At 44.2% G+C, this 18,224-nt stretch overlaps 1 protein-coding gene across 5 annotated transcripts in view; it reads right to left on the bottom strand.

Annotated features, from left to right (window-relative positions):
* Positions 1-18,224, bottom strand: part of LOC110508633 (tensin-3) — an 84,971-nt gene that overhangs the window by 29,173 nt on the left and 37,574 nt on the right. The window contains exons 1-2 of one of the 5 annotated variants that reach the window (XM_090225512.1): positions 13,907-14,444; positions 11,433-12,689 (exon numbers count right to left, since the gene is read on the bottom strand). The exons of 1 other annotated variant lie outside the window; for it this stretch is intronic. In XM_090225512.1, the coding sequence (XP_090081638.1) occupies positions 11,433-12,381 (949 nt within the window). In that variant the 5' untranslated portion in view covers positions 12,382-12,689; positions 13,907-14,444. Of the gene's footprint in view, positions 1-11,432; positions 12,690-13,238; positions 14,445-18,224 lie in introns of those variants that run through there. 3 more of the 5 variants (XM_090225514.1, XM_090225513.1, XM_021589288.3) reach the window with 3 other exon arrangements.

Raw genomic sequence — 18,224 nt, forward strand, 5'->3', positions numbered from 1 at the left:
TTCCAACTGCAACATTATGCCTTCTCATAATGTTGTTGCTGTTTAATGCTGTTTGTGGGACTCCCCCACAAACAGGACCAAGCATGGCCTGCTGAGGAGTGATGGACTCTCATCTTACCTACCAAGATAGGCAGGGCTCTAACTCCTCTAGCTCCACAATGGGATAGCCAGCCTGACAGCTTAGTGGAGTCTACCAATACCACAGTCAGTGTAGTCAGCTCAGCTTTCCCCATTTTTAACAATGTGTATGTGACCAATACAATTTGATTTGATTTGAGACCATGTTTGTGCCTCGATCTAGGCCGGGCTAAATTAAACATTGCAGTGTTCGCCTGAGCAATCTCACTGGAATAAAGACATCCTCCATTCCTGTCGTTATTGAAAGAGATTGTGATAATATCTCACACCTCAAAATAGGACTACTTAATGTTAGTTCCCTCACTTCCAAGGCAGTCGTAGTCAATGAACTAAGTACCGGTCATGACCTTGATGTGATTGGCCTGCCTGAAACATGGCTCAAGCCTTGTGAATTTACTGTTTTAAATAAGGCCTTTACCCGCACATCCCGCAAAGGTGCTGGTAACATTTACGACAGCAAATTTCAATATATATATGTACAGTTGAAGTCGGAAGTTTACATACACCTTAGCCAATTACATTTAAAATCAGTTTTTCACAATTCCTGATATTTAATCCTAGTAGAAATTTTCTGTCTTAGGTCAATTAGGATCACCACTTTATTTTAAGAATGTGAAATGTCAGAATAATAGAAGAGAAATATTTCAGCTTTTATTTCCTTCATCACATTTCCAGTGGGTCAGAAGTTTACACACACTAAATTAGTGTTTGATAGCATTGCCTTTAAATTGTTTACTTTGGGTCAAACGTTTCGAGCAGCCTTCCACAAGCTTCCCTCAATAAGTTGGGGGAATTTTGGCCCATTCCTCTTGACAGAGCTGGTGGAACAGAATCAGTTGAAGTCGGAAGTTTATGTACACTTAGGTTGGAGGCATTAAAACTTGTTTTTCAACCACTCCACACATTTCTTGTTAAGAAACCATAGTTTTGGCAAGTCGGTTAAGACATCTACTTTGTGCATGACACAAGTAATTGTTCCAACAATTGTTTCCAGACAGATTATTTAACTTATAATTCACTGTATCACCATTCCAGTGGGTCAGAAGTTTACATACACTAAGTTGACTGAGCCTTTAAACAGCTTGGAAAATTCCAGAAAATGATGTCATGGCTTTAGAAACTTCTGATAGGCTAATTGATATCATTTGAGTCAATTGGAGGTGTAACTGTAGATGTATTTCAAGGCCTACCTTCAAACTCAGTGCCTCTGCTTGACATCATGGGAAAATCAAAAGAAATCTGCCAAGACATCAGAAAAAAAATTGTAGACCTCCACAAGTCTGGTTCATCCTTTTCAGCAATTTCCAAATGCCTGAAGGTACCACGTTCATCTGTACATCAATAGTACGCAACTATAAACACCATGGGACCACGCAGCCGTCATACCGTTCAGGAAGGAGACGCGTTCTGTCTCCTAGAGATGAGCCTACTTTGGTGCGAAAAGTGCAAATCAATCCCAGAATAACAGCAAAGGACCTTGTGAAGATGCTGGAGGAAACAGGTACAAAAGTATATACATTCACAGTTAAACGAGTCTTATATTGACATGACCTGAAAGGCCGCTCAGCAAGGAAGAAACCACTGCTCCAAACCTGCCATAAAAACGCCAGACCATTTTTTGCAACTGCACATGGGGACAAAGATCGTACTTTTTGGAGAAATGTCCTTTGGTCTGATGAAAGAAAAATAGAACTGTTTGTTTGGAGGAACAAGGGGGAGGCTTAAAAGCCGAAGACACCATCCCAACCGTGAAGTATGGGGGTGGCAGCATCATGTTGTGGGGGTGCTTTGCTGTAGGAGGGACTGGTGCACTTTCAAAACAGATGGCATCATGAGGAGGAAAATATGTGGATATATTGAAGCAACATCTCAAGACATCAGTTAAAACTTGGTCGCAAATGGGTCTTCCAAATGGGTCTTCCAAATTAACAATGACCCCAAGCATTACTTACAAAGTTGTGGAAAATGGGTTAAGGAAACAAAGTCAAGGCATTGGTATGGCCATCACAAAGCCTTGACCTCAATCCTATAGAACATTTGTGGGCAGAACTGAAAAAGCATGTGCGAGCACGGAGGCCTACAAACCTGACTCAGTTACACCAGCTCTGTCAGGAGGAATGGGCCAAAAATCACCCAATTTATTGTGGGAAGCTTGTGGAAGGCTACCCGAAACGTTTGATGCAAGTTAAGCAATTATAAGTCAATGCTACCAAATACTAACGGAGTGTATGTAAACTTCTGACCCACTGGGAATGTGATGAAAGTATTAAAAACTGAAATACATAATTCTTTCTGCTATTATTCTGACATTTCACATTCTTAAAATAAAGTGGTGATCCTAACTGACCTAAGACAGGGAATTTTTACTAGGATTAAATGTCAGGAATTGTGAAATACTGAGTTTAAATGTATTTGCCTAAGGTGTATGTAAACTTCTGACAACTGTATGTATATATATATTTTTTAAAGTATTTTGAACTTCTAGTCATAAAATCTATGCAGCCTACTCAATTAGCTTTTCTAGCGACTGTTTACAGGTCTCCTGGGCCATATACAGTGTTCCTCACTGAGTTCCCTGAATTCCTATCAGATCTCGTCATCGTGGCAAATATTCACATTTTTGGTAACGTAAAAAATTCTCATGGAAAATTCCACAGACCCGCTCCAAAAGGCTTTTGGTGCCATCTTTGACTCAGAGCGTTGGACTAGTAACCGAAAGGTTGCAAGTTCGAATCCCCGAGCTGACAAGGTACAAATCTGTCGTTCTGCCCCTGAACAGCCAGCTAACCCACTTGTTCCTAGGCCGTCATTGAAAATAAGAATTTGTTCTTAACTGACTCACCTAGTTAAATAAAGGTAAAAAAAAAAGGGGGACCCACCAACTCTATATTAATGCCCATGATTTTGGAATGAGATGTTGGACAAGCAAGTGTCCACATACATTTGGTAATGTAGTGTAGCTATATGCGCTACACATTATTGTTTGGGGGGTGCTAATGTGAAACATGGCCTTTGTTTCAATTGAGCATTGTGCCGTGGCATTGATAAACCAATGGCGTGTTAGATTTACCGACCACATACGTTTGCTTGACACCCCTTCATTATCTTATTGAAGGAAGAAATACACAAATAAATAAATGAAGAAATAATATAAATTAATCAAATTAAAGAAAGCAAGTGGGATTTATTATTTTAATAATGATTTATCTTTTTAAATGTACATTCGTCCATCGATTTATTTAGCTTTTTACGTGTGTGTTTATCCATTTGTGTGTGCATTTATTCATATATTTCTAATTACGGCAGATTTGGTCCCCCATAGAGAGGTTGCACTACAGTCCACACACATTAAATATCTTTCTCTAGGTTATACTTTATTTACTGTAGGTTTCAGTCAGAAACATAGGTATCTTGAATATATCTTAGAAAATTGAATTTGCTTAAACTTAAGCAGCTTACTGAGATTTATGTATACAAATTACAACACGTATGGCCCTTGGAGGCCCATGCACAGAACACAATTAAAGTCTGTGTATAACATGTATCAGCTACAGGCCTATGAATAAAATAATTGCTGTATAATGGTTGTATTGCAGTATAACATGGTATCCATTTATAGACTGTGTGCATTGCCCAATTAGAGGAACAGTTCACACATCTGTGAGCAGCTGTACAAAATAGCAATGCACAAGGGAGGAGACCATCGGTGTCTTTTTAAATAGACAGTCAAATCACCTCTGCCAGGTGAAGAGAGTTGTTTGGAAGATACCAGGAATAATATCGGATGTGTGAATCATTGTGTGAACTATTGTGTGTGTGTGTGTGTGTGTGTGTGTGTGTGTGTGTGTGTGTGTACGTGCGTATCTGAAGGCCTGTGTGTTTGTTTGAAAGAAAGACGGAGGGAGAGAGAGAGAGTGAGTATTTTCTTTCAAGGCTATGTCATCTTTAAAGTTTAAAGTAAAGTTGTGATGTCAGACTGAACATCCTGACCTGTTTCCAGACCACAAGTGGAGCAAATAGCAAACAGCCAAGCGTTTAGAGGCATGAGAGGATGGTGGATCCAAAATATCGCTTTGTCATTCTCCCTCTCTGTCTCTCTCCTCTCTTGAACAAAAAAATACACAATATTGCAGAGCTCACAGTTCCCCCTCTTCCCTCTCTAGTACACTACAATGTTTTGTTATCTTTAGATCATACACATTGACCACACAGAGAATCCATAAGATACTGTAGAACAAAAATCCAGAAAATCACATTGTATGGTTTTTAAGTAATTAATTAGCATTTTATTGCATGACATAAGTATTTGATCACCTACCAACCAGTAAGAATTCCGGCTCTCACAGACCTGTTCTCCTGTTCTCCACTCATTACCTATATTAACTGCACCTGTTTGAACTCGTTACCTGTATAAAAGACACCTGTCCACACACTCAATCAACCAGACTCCAACCTCTCCACAATGGCCAAGACCAGAGAGCTGTGTGTAAGGACATCAGGGATAGAATTGTAGACCTACACAAGGCTGGGATGGGCTACAGGACAATAGGCAAGCAGCTTGGTGAGAAGGCACCAACTGTTGGCACAATAAATTAGAAAATGGAAGAAGTTCAAGATGACGGTCATGAGCCTGGGGCTCCATGCAACATCTCACCTCGTGAGGCATCAATTATCATGAGGAAGGTGAGGGATCAGCCAAGAAATACACGACAGGACCTGGCCAATGACCTGAAGAGAGCTGGGACCACAGTCTCAAAGAAAACCATGAGTAACACACTACGCCGTCATGGATTAAAATCCTGCAGCGCATGCAAGATCCCCCTGCTCAAGCCAGCGCATGTCCAGGCCCGTCTGAACTTTGCCAATGACCATCTGGATGATCCAGAGGAGGAATGGGAGAAGGTCATGTGGTCTGATGAGACAAAAATAGAGCCTTTTGGTCTAAACTCGCCGTGTTTGGAGGAAGAAGAATGATGAGTACAACCCCAAGAACACCATCCCAACTGTGAAGCATGGAGGTGGAAACATCATTCTTTAGGGATGCTTTTCTGCAAAGGGGACATAATAACTGCACCATATTGAGGGGAGGATGGATGGGGCCATGTATCGCAAGATCTTGAAGATGGGTCGTGGCTGGGTCTTCCAGCATGACAACGACCCGAAACACACAGCCAGGGCAACTAAGGAGTGGCTCCGTAAGAAGCATCTCAAGGTCCTGGAGTGGCCTAGCCAGTCTCCAGACCTGAACCCAATAGAAAATATTTGGAGGGAGCTGAAAGTAAGTATTGCCCAGCGACAGCCCCGAAACCTGAAGGATCTGGAGAAGGTCTGTATGGATGAGTGGGCCAAAATCCCTGCTGCAGTTTGTGCAAACCTGGTCAAGAACTACAGGAAATGTATGATCTCTGTAATTGCAAACAAAGGTTTCTGTACCAAATATTAAGTTCTGCTTTTCTGATGTATCAAATACTTATGTCATGCAATAAAATGCAAATTAATTACTTAAAAATCATACAATGTGATTCTCTGGATTTTTGTTTTAGATTCCGTCTCTCACAGTTGAAGTGTACCTATGACAAAAAATTACAGACCTCTACATGCTTTGTAAGAAGGAAAACCTGCAAAATTGGCAGTGTATCAAATACTTGTTCTCCCCACTGTACATATTATGTATCTCTAAGCGAGTGTGTAGATACAGTATGATATCGGAATTGGTATCTTCCGACTATCTTGGAAAGACAGTACCGTTCAACATCGAAGAGCCCTCACGTCTGCTCGAGGAAACCTACTTTTCCAACATAATTGAAGAGATTAAAATCAATCCAAAATCTATTTTGATACTGTCGCAAATATAACTAATAAGCAGCATTCCCCAAGTGAGGATGGCCTTCACTTCAGCAGTGATGAATTCATTAACTGCTTCGACAAAAAGATCCTGATCATTAGAAAGGAAATTACGGAGACCTATATAAGTCTTCGTATTTCTCCAAAACTCCGTTGTCCTAAATCTGCACAGAACTGCCAGGACCAAGGATCAATAGAGACACTCAAGTTTTTTAATCCTGTATCTCTCGACACATTCACAAAAACAGTCATGGCCTCTAAACCTTACCCTATTCCAACTAAACTACTGAAAGAGCTACTTCCTGTGCTTGGCCCTCCTATGTTGAACATAATAAACGGCTCCTATTCTCCGGGTCTATACCAAACTCACTAAAATTGGCAGTAATAAAGCCTTTCCTGAAAAAGACAGACCTTGACCGGTATTTTTTTTTTACAACTAATCAGTCTTTATCGAATCTCCCATTCCTCTCAGTTTTTGGGGAAAAAGCTGTTGCACTTCAACTGACTTCCTGAAGACAAATAATTTATACAGTCTGGTTTTAGACCCTATCATACTAATGAGACTGCGCTCGCGAAGGTGTTAAATGACCTTTTAATGGCATCAGTCCAAGGCTCTGCATCTTTCATCGTGCTCCTAGACCTTAGTGTTGCTTTTGACACTATCGATCACCACAATTTTTGGAGAGATTAGAAACCCTATTTGGTCTACACGGACAAGTTCTTGGCTGGTTTAGGTCTTATCTGTCTGAAAGATATAAGTTTGTCTCTGTGGATGGTTTATCAATGACAAGTTTCAGTGTGTTCCTCAAGGTTTCGTTTTAGAACCAAAATTGTTTTCACTATAAACTACCCCTTGGTGATGTAATTTGGAACACAACTTTCACTGCTATGCGGACAACACACAGCTGTACAATTCGATGAAACATGGTGAAGGCCCAAAATTGCCTACCCTGGAAGCCTGTATTTCAGACATAAGGAAGTGGATGGCAGCAAATATTTTACTTTTAAACTAGGGCAGAACAGAGATGCTAATTATATGTCCCAAGAAACAAAGAGATCTGCTGTTTGAGCTGACAATTACTCTAGGTGGTTGTACAGTCGTCTCAAATAAAACTGTGAAGGACCTCAGCGTTACTATGAATCCTGATCTCATTTTTGACGAACATTTCAAGAAATTTTCAAGGCCAGCTTTTTTCCATCTTCGTATTTTTTTTGTCCCAAAATTATGCATAAAAGCTAATCCATGCTTTTGTCACTTCTAGATTAGACTACTGCAATGCTCTACTCTCTGGCTACCCGGATAAAGCACTAAATAAACTTCAGTTAGTGCTGAATACGGCTGCTAGAATATTGACTAGAACAACAAATAAATCATATTATGTGCTAGCCCCTCTACAATGGCTTACTGTTAAGTCTAGGGCTGATTTCAAGGCTTTACTGCTAACCTTCAAAGGATTTCATGGACTCTCCGATCTGGTTCTGCCGTACATACCTACACGTACTCTACGGTCACAAGACGCGGCCTTCTTATTGTCCCTAGAATTTCTAAGCAAACAGCTGGAGGCAGGGCTTCACCTAGAGCTACATTTTCATGGAATGGTCTGCTTATCTATGTGAGACACGCAGACTAGGTCTCAACCTTTAAGTCTTTACTGAAGACTCATCTCTTCAGTAGATCCTATGATTGAGTGTAGTCTGACCCAGGGGTTCGAAGGTGAATGGCAAGGCACTAGAGACACCCTTGCTGTCTCTGCCTGGTCGGCTCCACTCTCTCCACTGGGGTTTTCTGCCTCTGACCCAATTACGGGGGCTGAGTCACTGGCTTACTAGTGCTCATCCATGCCATCACGTAGTTCCAGGTTTTTTTCGCTATACTCGACTTGAGTGGGTTGAGTCACTGACGTGATCTTCCTGTCCGGTTTTGCGCCTCCCTCGAGCTCATGAGGTGAAAGAGATCTTCGTGGGCTATACTCAGCCTTGTCTCAGGGTAGTAAGTTGGTGGTCTGTTGATATCCCTCTAGTGGTGTGGAGGCTGTGCTTTGGCAAAGTGGGTGGGGTTTAATCCTGCCTGGTTGGCTCTTTCCGGGTGTATCGTCGGACAGGGCTACGGTGTCCCCCTATCACCCCTGTCTCAGCCTCTAGTAGCTAAGCTTCAATAGTTGGGGTGCTAGGGTCAGTCTGGCCTATCTGGTGAAATTCTACTGTCTTATCTGATGTCCTGTGTGAACTTAAGTATGCTTCCTCTAATTATCCCATCTCTCTCTCTCTCTCTCACCTGCTGTCTCGACCTCTGAATGCTCGGCAATGAAAAGCCAACTGACATTTACTGCTGAGGTCCTGCCTTTCTAGGGAGTTTTTCCTAGCCACATCTGCATTGCTTGCTATTTGGGGTTTTGGGCTAGGTTTCTGTATAAGCTCTTTGTGACATCTGCTGATGTAAAAAGGGCCTTATAAATACATTTGATTTGATGCTCAACCCCTACACCCCAAACCGAGCATTCTGTTCTGCCACCTCTGGTCTCTTGGCCCTCCCACCCTTAAGTGGTGGGAGAGTTCTTCTCTGACCTGTCACCCCAATGGTGGAACAAGGACAGCAGAGACCCTGTCCATCTTCCCAAAAAATCTGAAACCCTACCTCTTCAAACTTAAACTCACACTTGACCCCTTCCCCCTTACTAGCTTAGACTTTGCTATTTTATTGAGGAAAAAATGAACTTACTATGACTGTAATATGTGGTTGTCCCACCAAGATATCTTAAGATGAATGCACTAACTGTGAGTCGCTAAAAGCTTTACACACCTGGATTTTACAATATTTGCACGTTGTTATAAAAACAAACCCTCAAGCTTTGTCACGTTGGTTGTTGATCATTGTTAGACAGCCATTTTCAAGTCTTGCCATTGATTTTCAAGCAGCTTTAAGTCAACACTGCAATTAGGCCACTCAGGAACATTCAATATCATCTTGGTATGCAACTCCATGTATATTTGGCCTTGTGCTTTAGGTTATTATCCTGCTGAAAAGTGAATTTGTCTCCCAGTGTCTGTTGGAAAGCAGAATGAACCAGGTTTTCCTGTAGGATTTTGCCTGTGCTTATATCTATTCTGTTTATTTTATTTATTTTTATCCTGGGGTGGCAGGGTAGCCTAGTGGTTAGAGCGTTGGACTAGTAACCAGAAGGTTGGAAGTTCAAACCTGGCACTAATCTGTCGTTCTGCCCCTGAACAGGCAGTTAACCCACTGTTCCTAGGCTGTCATTGAAAATAAGAATTTGCTCTTAACTGACTTGCCTAGTTAAATAAAGGTAAAATAAACTCAGATGACATCCATAACATTATTTAGCCCCCATCATGCTTGAAAATATGGAGAGTGGAACTCAGTAATGTGTTGTGTAGGATTTGCCCCTCTTTATGTCCTTTGTGTTCAGGACATAAAGAGTATTTATTTGCAACATTTTTTGCAGTTTTACTTTAGTGCCTTATTGCAGAAAGGATGCATCATTTGGAATATTTTTGTTCTGTACATGCTTTATTCATGTAGGTAAGTATTGTGTAGTAACTACAATGTTGTTGATCCATCCTCAGTTTTCTCCTATCACAGGAATTAAACTCTAACTGTTTTAAAGTCACCATTGGCTTTAGGGTGAAATCCTTGAGGGGTTTCCTTCCTCTCCAGCAACTGAGTTGGGAAGGACACCTGTATATTTGTAGTGACTGGGTGTATTGACTGGGTGTAGTGACTGGGTGTATTGACTGGGTGTATTGACTGGGTGTATTGACTGGGTGTAGTGACTGGGTGCATTGACTGGGTGTACTGACTGGGTGTATTGCCATAACAAAGGGGCTCTGAAATGACTCAAGACATTTCAGCTTTTGATTTGTAATGGTCTAAAAACATGATTCCCCTTTGACATGTTGGGCTATTGTGTGTAGGACAGTGACACAAAATCTGCATTTAATCGATTTTAAGTTCTGTCTGTAACACAACAAAATATGGAAAAGTCAAAGGCTTTGAATACTTTCTGAAGACACTGTATATGGCCATTTTTCATAGATTGCATTTTTGTAAATAAACTAAACACAGAGTGTTCCTGTACTATACTGTGCTGTGTGTCTAGGCTTTCTAGAGTATGTAGCCAATATGCACAGACAGGTACAAGTATCTGGAATCAGATGAAAAATGCAATGCCTCAAGGCACACTTGTTCCTTGCTTGGAAATTCCTTGGTCCTCCTCCCGGCACTGTGCTCACCTCTTTCTGTTCCCACTGGCTGCTCCAGGTAAATATCTTAAAGTGATTCACACTCTACTGACGGCCAGACCACACTCCAGTTAGAAACAAAATGGTGGACCACAGTTCCAGAGTCAATGAATGCACTGCCGTCCTTGAGTCAACAACATTCACAAGTTTAACAACTTAAGATACAGCTACGTTTGGTGAAATGAAAAATGACAGAACATTTGTGGTTTTAGTAAGAGTGTAAGATTGCATATGCGCATTTGAATAGCTAGCTGTAAAATACGTATTGCTGATAGTGGGAAACAAACAAAAGTGAGATAGTGAAATTAGCTGATTTCAGATTACAGACCAAAACACTGTGAATGGCTAAGGTCCAAAGCTGGTGGAAGACCTAGGCAACTTTTCAGTCACTGATAAGTACTTAACATTCCTAGGATTCTTTGGCACATTGTTTCAGTCTGTGTCCAATGGCATAATATCAGTCAGGCCAATATCCAGAGGAAATACAACATTTGGCAGCTGATCTGTACATAAGGGTTATTAGAGGGAAACTATTGTAATATTCAAAACATACAAGTAAGTTAGAATATTCCTCCACTTTTTGGGGTTTTCTATTCTTTTAGGTGGACAACATGCAAGGGGACCTGCTGACATTGACTCTAACAGCTGTAATATTCCGTCTTCTGAAAGCAAGACACGTCAAGCTGGCGTCTCTACTGATAAAAGTGGCTTCAGTGAGCACCTGAGCTGAGAGCTGTGAGCCTAGATCTACAGAGCCGATGACAGTCATCTCTCTCGATCTTGCTCTCCGAGTGAGACAGTTGTACACAGACAAGCCTCGACAACGGCCTATTCCTCAGAAACGCGCAGAAATCATCTGAAAAGCTGGCAGGAAGCCTGCTATTTACATTGACTAACAGCTCTCAAGGTAGGAGAGAGCAACGATGTGTTTGGGAAAAGTTAACATTGTGTTGTAAGGGAAGTGAGGATTTGAAAAGAAACATCACCAACGCTTCAATCGTGTCATTGATTTCTTACCACCACCATTTCTTTCATGATGCTCTGCTGTGTGCAGATGTTGGATCACATTTCCACCACCACCACTAACATTACTACCACCAGTACTATTGTAAAACATCACCATTATTACAACCACCACCACTCATATCACCACCGCCACCAATCACCACACCCAGAACTTGCTGTCTTACCTGACGGCTGTGTGCTTTGCAATGCGGCTGTACTGTTCTCTGTGACTCTGGGACTGACTCCGTTGGGGCACCCGGTGGAGGTGGTGGAGGTGGCGTTTGTGGTGGCTGAGCCATTCACATGCTCCCCGCCGTTCCTCTTGACCGAGCTGGAGCGTGTGGGGACAGGCACGAACGTGGGGTCCAGGTCCATGATCAACTGGTTGAGCTGGTCGATGGAGTTATCAATGTCCACAGTCAAAGAGTTGAACTCTTCGTCTCGGCTGTTGTTGTTATTGTTGACGACTGCAGGAGGCTGCTCATTGTGTGTCTGTGGTGCCACCACCGTTCTCAAGGCAGCAGTGTTCATACTCAGCACGGGTCCTTGTTGTGACACTGTAGGGGTTGGAGGTTTGGGTGGGCTTCCCCCTTGTGGTTTGTTGTCCCCTGGGTACCTCTCCCTCTCCTCACCCTCCTCGGCCTGCAGGTAGGCATACTGATGGGCTGCTACCATCTGCTGTTGGCGCACCCAGGTGTGTGTGGAGTAGCTGCCCTGCCGGTAGACCTGCTGCTTGGGCATCGGCATGGCGGTGGCGGGGGTGGAGACCGAGGCACTCCTCTGGCCAAAGCAGCTCCTCCGGGCCTCTGCGTAGGCTCTCTCGTACTCCTCCATTGTGGCCGGGGCTGGGTGGTGGTGCTGGGGTTGGTGGTGGTGGAGCTGGTGCTCCTCTCCCCCAGGGCTACCGAAGCCATCTGAAAGCAAGGAGTTCTGGCTGCTCTTGTGGCAGGAGGACGACAGGGTCCCGAGGCTGTCCACGCTGCGCAGGTCGTGACCCGACAGGAGGACCTCATCATCCAGGATGTCCGTCTCCCTCTCCCTGGGGGGCCGCAGGTCCCCGTTGCCATGCACCTGGGCTGGGGCCCGTTTCTGTATGGTCATCACTCCTGGCCCCCCTCCTCCGCACTCAGACATCTCCTCCAGGCCGAACCCGCTCAGCAGGCGCTTCAGCTGGGCCTTCTCCTGACGGCTGGGGCCTTGCTGGGGCCTGGAGCTGGTGGTTGTGGTGATGGGGGCTGGGGGTTTGTCAGTCCACAGAGAGGTACTGGACAGGCCTGAGTCGCTGCTGGCTGACAGGGCGTGGTCGCTGTGGTCGGGACTGCTGGTGGTAGAAGTGGCTTGGTGGGCTCCACGGGCCAGGGTCACGGTGGTGGATCCTTCCCCGTTAGGGCTCCTTTTGGATGGGGAGGCTTTGTCCTGGGCCAGTCCCTGAGAGCGGGGCACTGGAACAACAAGAGATGCAGCGGCTTCAAGCAGTCAGCTGGTACGGAGACACACACAGACATCACCACTCACAAACACATGGACACACATATGTACAGGTAGATGACCACAAAGACGCTCACATGACCACAAAAGACAATCATTTTTTCACATAGACAAATAAGTTCACTGAACAACAAGTACAGCTGTCTGATAAAAACAAACAGGGTTCCACAAACGTACAAAGACACAAATGAACACACACATCAACTGAGAGTTATGAAAATAAGTGAGACATTCTTCTCTCATGACCCATTTACAGAGCTGGTGGACAATGAGTAGACTACAGGTTGTAAGAATAGCAAAGCATGGGAATGATCAGCACTTCTCACTGCACACAACAAGAGCGTTCTCCCAGACAACTGTGCACCACTGAATAGTTTCCCGTCAATCTCAAACCAAAACGACACAAACGGCAAAACTAATCATGGAGTCTAACCATTCTAATGAAATAAAAGCATAAAACTTGCACTTTAACTCTTATCAAGCACTATAACTCTCGTTCGTACCTTGTGCTGCACGTTAGACAAAGGTGTTCCTCGTGTTCAGGTTATATAAGCAACTGGTAATGAAAGCCAAGCACCCATCCAACTGTCTGCCTGTGAGCTGATATCCGGCAGTCAAGGTACTGTTGAGTCCGTGGCCAGTCAGCCACTATGTTTGACCTCTGCATTCCTCACCGTGGCGTGATTTACTTACCGTTCCCCGCCGCCCTCTGACCCTGCAACATACTGTATGTTCGACCCTCAGCAGAAAAAGTGAACTACAGTCAGAGGTCAAATGGAAAGCAGCACAGTAAAATCCACCTGCGCCCTCTCTCAGGACTCTGATAAATGACCCTGGGAAAAACAAAAGACTTTGAGTTAGCTAACAGGACAAGGAGCCTGGTCAGTGCTTACCGAATCGAGTTCAACGTACATATTTCAAGTGCAACCAAAAGCTGTGGTGAAGTCGAGGTTAAAAGCACCATTCCATAATCAGTGTCACTCGCCTGTAGTTCGACAAAGGACATGCCTTTGTCTCAATCTAGCGGCGTGAATTACTTCCCTTTCCTGAAGCAAACAGGGCTGTAGTAGGATCCGAATACTAGACACGCATGATAAATTATACCCTCCCCCTCACACACACACACACACACACACACACACACACACACACACAGTTCTCTGGAACTCACATCTGACTCTCTACAGCATGTCTCAGGCCTCCTCACCAGGCTACAGTCCAGGTCCAAACTCTGAGGAGTAGTCCAACAGATCCCTCTACAACAATCCAACTGGCAAGGTGGTAACACTTCTGAAGACATATGTCATCCCTCCACTCTCTCCCTCAGTATGTCACCCTCCCACTTCTCTCTCCCCCTCCCCCCCTCCTACTCTTCTTTCACAATCCCCTTTCTCATTCAAGAAAGTCATGCAGCCACAGCTCTAACCTTCTCATTCAAGAAAGTAATGCAGCCACAGCTCTAACCTTCTCATTCAAGAAAGCAATGCAGCCACAGCTCTAACCTTCTCCTTCACCGACTGCAGGTAAATAAGTGCACCAGACAACCACCATCTCCCGCATACCAATACAGAGAAACAGAGAGATGATATGGAGAGGAGGATGGGAAATGAAGAGTAGGAAGTTTAGCTGAGAGATAGTGACCAGGATCAGAAACCCACAGAGGTCTTCCACCACACACACTGGCTCTACTCTCCCTCTCTCCTAGCAGTGAGAAGGAAGGTGAGGGTGTTTGCACTCCACACAATGGGGGACCTTGAGTTCTCCAAATATGGACAGAAGAATGTAAACAAGTCGGGAGGGGCAAGGGGGTGGGGGCAGGGGGGTGGGGCCGGGCCCTGGGGTGAGCTGTAATCCGACCTCATGCCCTGGCTGCATCAGGGTACTACTCTGCCAGGAGGGAGGAAGAGAGGTACACAGAGAGAACGAGAGGCAGAGAGGGTCTGAGAATGAAAACAACATTCCTTTCCCTCTCTTCCATCCCTCTTTCTTTCACACCGTAAAGACAGACTTTTTAATTAGAGCAAGCCTACCTTCTAGTTGGGCGCTCTCTGCCGGTTTATGAAACCCCTGGGATAGCCAGGTTGTTTTTCTTTCGCTCTCGTGTATCATGAAATGACATGCCTGGCGTCCGTACAACCCCAGCATGGAAACAGATGTGCCCTAACCTCAATTATGGGGTTCAACAATTGTTTTGACAGTTTTTTTTATATCAGAAGACACACATTGGCAAGACTGAGGTCCATAGATGGTTAACCAAGTATGGCCCCATCAGGATGTCTTCATCTTTGAACCATTTCATCTATCCTAAATCTACATTTTATGTCGGAATTTATCGAACAACTTTTTGTTCTAAATTGTCAATTTTCTTAGGTTATTATGTTGTTAAAAAAACACTTGACACTCTGTAAACACAAGGCAAATGGGAATGTGGCAGCAAAACTGTTGCTCCGACTACCAACTATTCTTTACCCCCAGAAGAATTGTTGTTGCTACACCTCCGAAATGACCCTGCTGTCACTCCTGCTCCATTCACATCCGTGTCATTACCATCTACCATCCCTCCTCCTCCTCTCATACTGTATGCCAGGCCTGTGAGTCATAAAGCTTATTTAACCATCATCATCACCATCCCCATTTCCTTCACCCCTGGCCTGCGTGACTTGGCCTAGCTTCTGTTTGGGCTCCCGTTTGGGGTCCAGCCAGACGGCCCTCAGCTAACACATTCCTCGTTAATCCAGCAGTCAAACCAGGGCCCTGTTCCATGGCTCTGGTTTGACTCACTCTCTTACTGGGAGCTAGATGCAGTAACAGAGGGGAGAGAGGGGGGAGCCCTCGGTACAGGACAAGTCTGTTGTGGCCTAGACTTTCTCTTGTAATTGGCTCAAATGGGGTTATGTCGATGTTGACATACATTGATTGCTTGGACCTCCTCTGATGCATGTACACTTGTTTAAAAAAATATTTAAAAAACACACATTGGCTGGATTTGTTTCTATTGATGGGGAGAAAATCGATCCCGGAAAAAGTAGAGCAGTTTCCGCGATGTTGTGTGAGGTAAAGCATTATATCCCTCAATAAAGAACAACCCATAATCAAACACAATACTTCACACTAGTGGATAAACCCACATTTTGAATGGGGGGGAAGGGGAATTTAAAAAGCCATTGAAGTAAATGATGTTGTCCTTCCACATACCTAACACTGAAGTGGTAAGCTGTCTTTAAGCTGATTGACAGGCAGTCAGAGGGACACTGGGAGCTGCCAAATCAAACAGACTGGTAAGTAGCAGCTGAATTCCAGTAGAGCTCCCAGTCTTTCGTCTCTAGTCTAGAGTTTACATGAGAAAACAAGGCTGTAAATATTCCACAGGAATGCCTCACTGACTCAATGAAAAGGAGAAAGTGAAAAATAGTTTTTTAGGCTGTTGTTTGCCTTTAATTAATCTTTTCACATCCAATGTTTGCTCTTTCATTACATGCCCAGAGACTCTTGATCTAGCACTTCAAACATAAAAGCTGACCTCACTTTAAGATTGTGTAGTAGTTTCTCAAATAAAGCAACTATAACTAGTTGTCTTTATTATCAAATGGATTATATTGGTATTGTATATAAAATGCTTATTGTATAACAGGCCTGGGTGGATTCATGTTTTAATGTCACCATATTTCTCTATTCTGGTGAGTTGTTGTGAATTCACCGGCTGAGAGGAAAGATTTGGCAGAGCAGCAAGGGATGCCCTGTGAGTGAGTGAGTGAGTGAGTGAGTGAGTGAGAGATCACACCCGCGTCTGTGTAACTGGGTTGGTCGAAGCACGCCCATTCATTTGATAAAACAATTATAATAATCTCTAGGGAACTACTTTTCCAGTGCTTCCATATTCCCTATGGTACTAACACTGCAAAGAGCATCCAGAAACTACCTGCAAACAGGCACTGTGAAGGATATACTGCTTTCTCAGGAACAGGCCAAAATCCACATCATTTGCGTGAAGAAAAATATGGAGAAAAAGGGGGCAGAGGTCGGGCTGCCTTCTGAGAATGCATAGTTAGATATTCCAGGACGTGTACTCAAAGCATCCGCGGACCAACTGGCAAGTGTCTTCACTGACATTTTCAACCTCTCCCTGACCGAGTTTGTAATACCTACATGTTTCAAGGAAGCGAAGATAACCTGCCTAAATGACTACCGCCCCTTAGCACTCACGTTGGTAGCCACGAAGTGCTTTGAAAGGCTGGTCATGGCTCACATCAACAGCATCATCCTGTATACCCTTAACCCACTCCAATTCGCATACCGCCCCAAAAGATCCACAAATGATGCAATCTCAATCGCACTCCACACTGCCCTTTCCCACCTGGACAAAAGGAACACTTATGTGAGAATGCTGTTCATTGACTACAGCTCAGCATTCAACACCATAGGGCCCACAAAGCTCATCACTAAGCTAAAGACCCTGGGACACCTCCCTCTGCAACTAGATCCTGGACTTCCTGACAGGCTGCCCCCAGGTGGTAACGTATGCCACGCTGATTCTCAACACAGGGGCCCCTCAGGGGTGCGTGCTTAGTCCCCTCCTGTACTCCTTGTTCACCCACGACTGCGTGGCCAAACACGACTCCAACACCATTATTAAGTTTGCTGATGACACAACAGTGGTAGGCCTGATCACCGACAACAATGAGACAGCCTCTAGGGAGGAGGTCAGAGACCTGGCAGTGTGGTGCCAGGACAGCAACCTCTCCCTCAATGTGAGCAAGACAAAGGAGCTGATCGTGGACTACAGGAAAAGGTGGCCGAACAGGCCCCCATTAACATCGACAGGCTGTTTAGGAGTGGGTCGAGAGTGTCAAGTTCCTTGGTGTCCACATCACCAACGAACTATCATGGTCCAAACAAACCAAGACAGTCATGAAGAGGGCACAACAACACATTTTCCCCTTCAGGAGGCTGAAAAGATTCGGCATGGGTACTCAGATCCTCAAAAGGTTCTACAGCTGCACCATCTAGAGCATGGTTGAATCACCACCTGGTATGGCAACTGCTCGGCATCTGACCAGAAGGCGCTATAGAGGGTAGTGCGTACGGCCTAATACATCACTGGAGCCAAGCTTCCTGCCATCCAGGACCTATATATTGTCAGAGGAAAGCCCCCAAAAAATGTTAGACTCCAGTCACACAAGTCATAGACTGTTCTCTCTGTTACCACACGGCAAGCGGTACTGGAGCGCCAAGTCTAGGACAAAAAGGCTCCTTAACAGCTTCTACCCCCAAGCTATAAGACTGCTGAACAATTAATAAAATGGCCACCCGGACTATTTACATTGACACCACCCCCCCGCCCACTTCACCCCTACCTACATGTACAAATGACCTCGACTAACCTGTAACCCTGCACATTGACTTGGTATATAGCCTCGTTATTGTTATTTATTGTGTTACTATTTTATAATTTTTTATTTTATTTTATTTGGTCAATATTTTCTTAACTC

The sequence above is a fragment of the Oncorhynchus mykiss genome, chromosome 28, assembly GCF_057628025.1.
Source record: "Oncorhynchus mykiss isolate SJ-2025 chromosome 28, ASM5762802v1, whole genome shotgun sequence".
In the NCBI taxonomy this organism is placed as follows: Eukaryota; Metazoa; Chordata; class Actinopteri; order Salmoniformes; family Salmonidae; genus Oncorhynchus; species Oncorhynchus mykiss.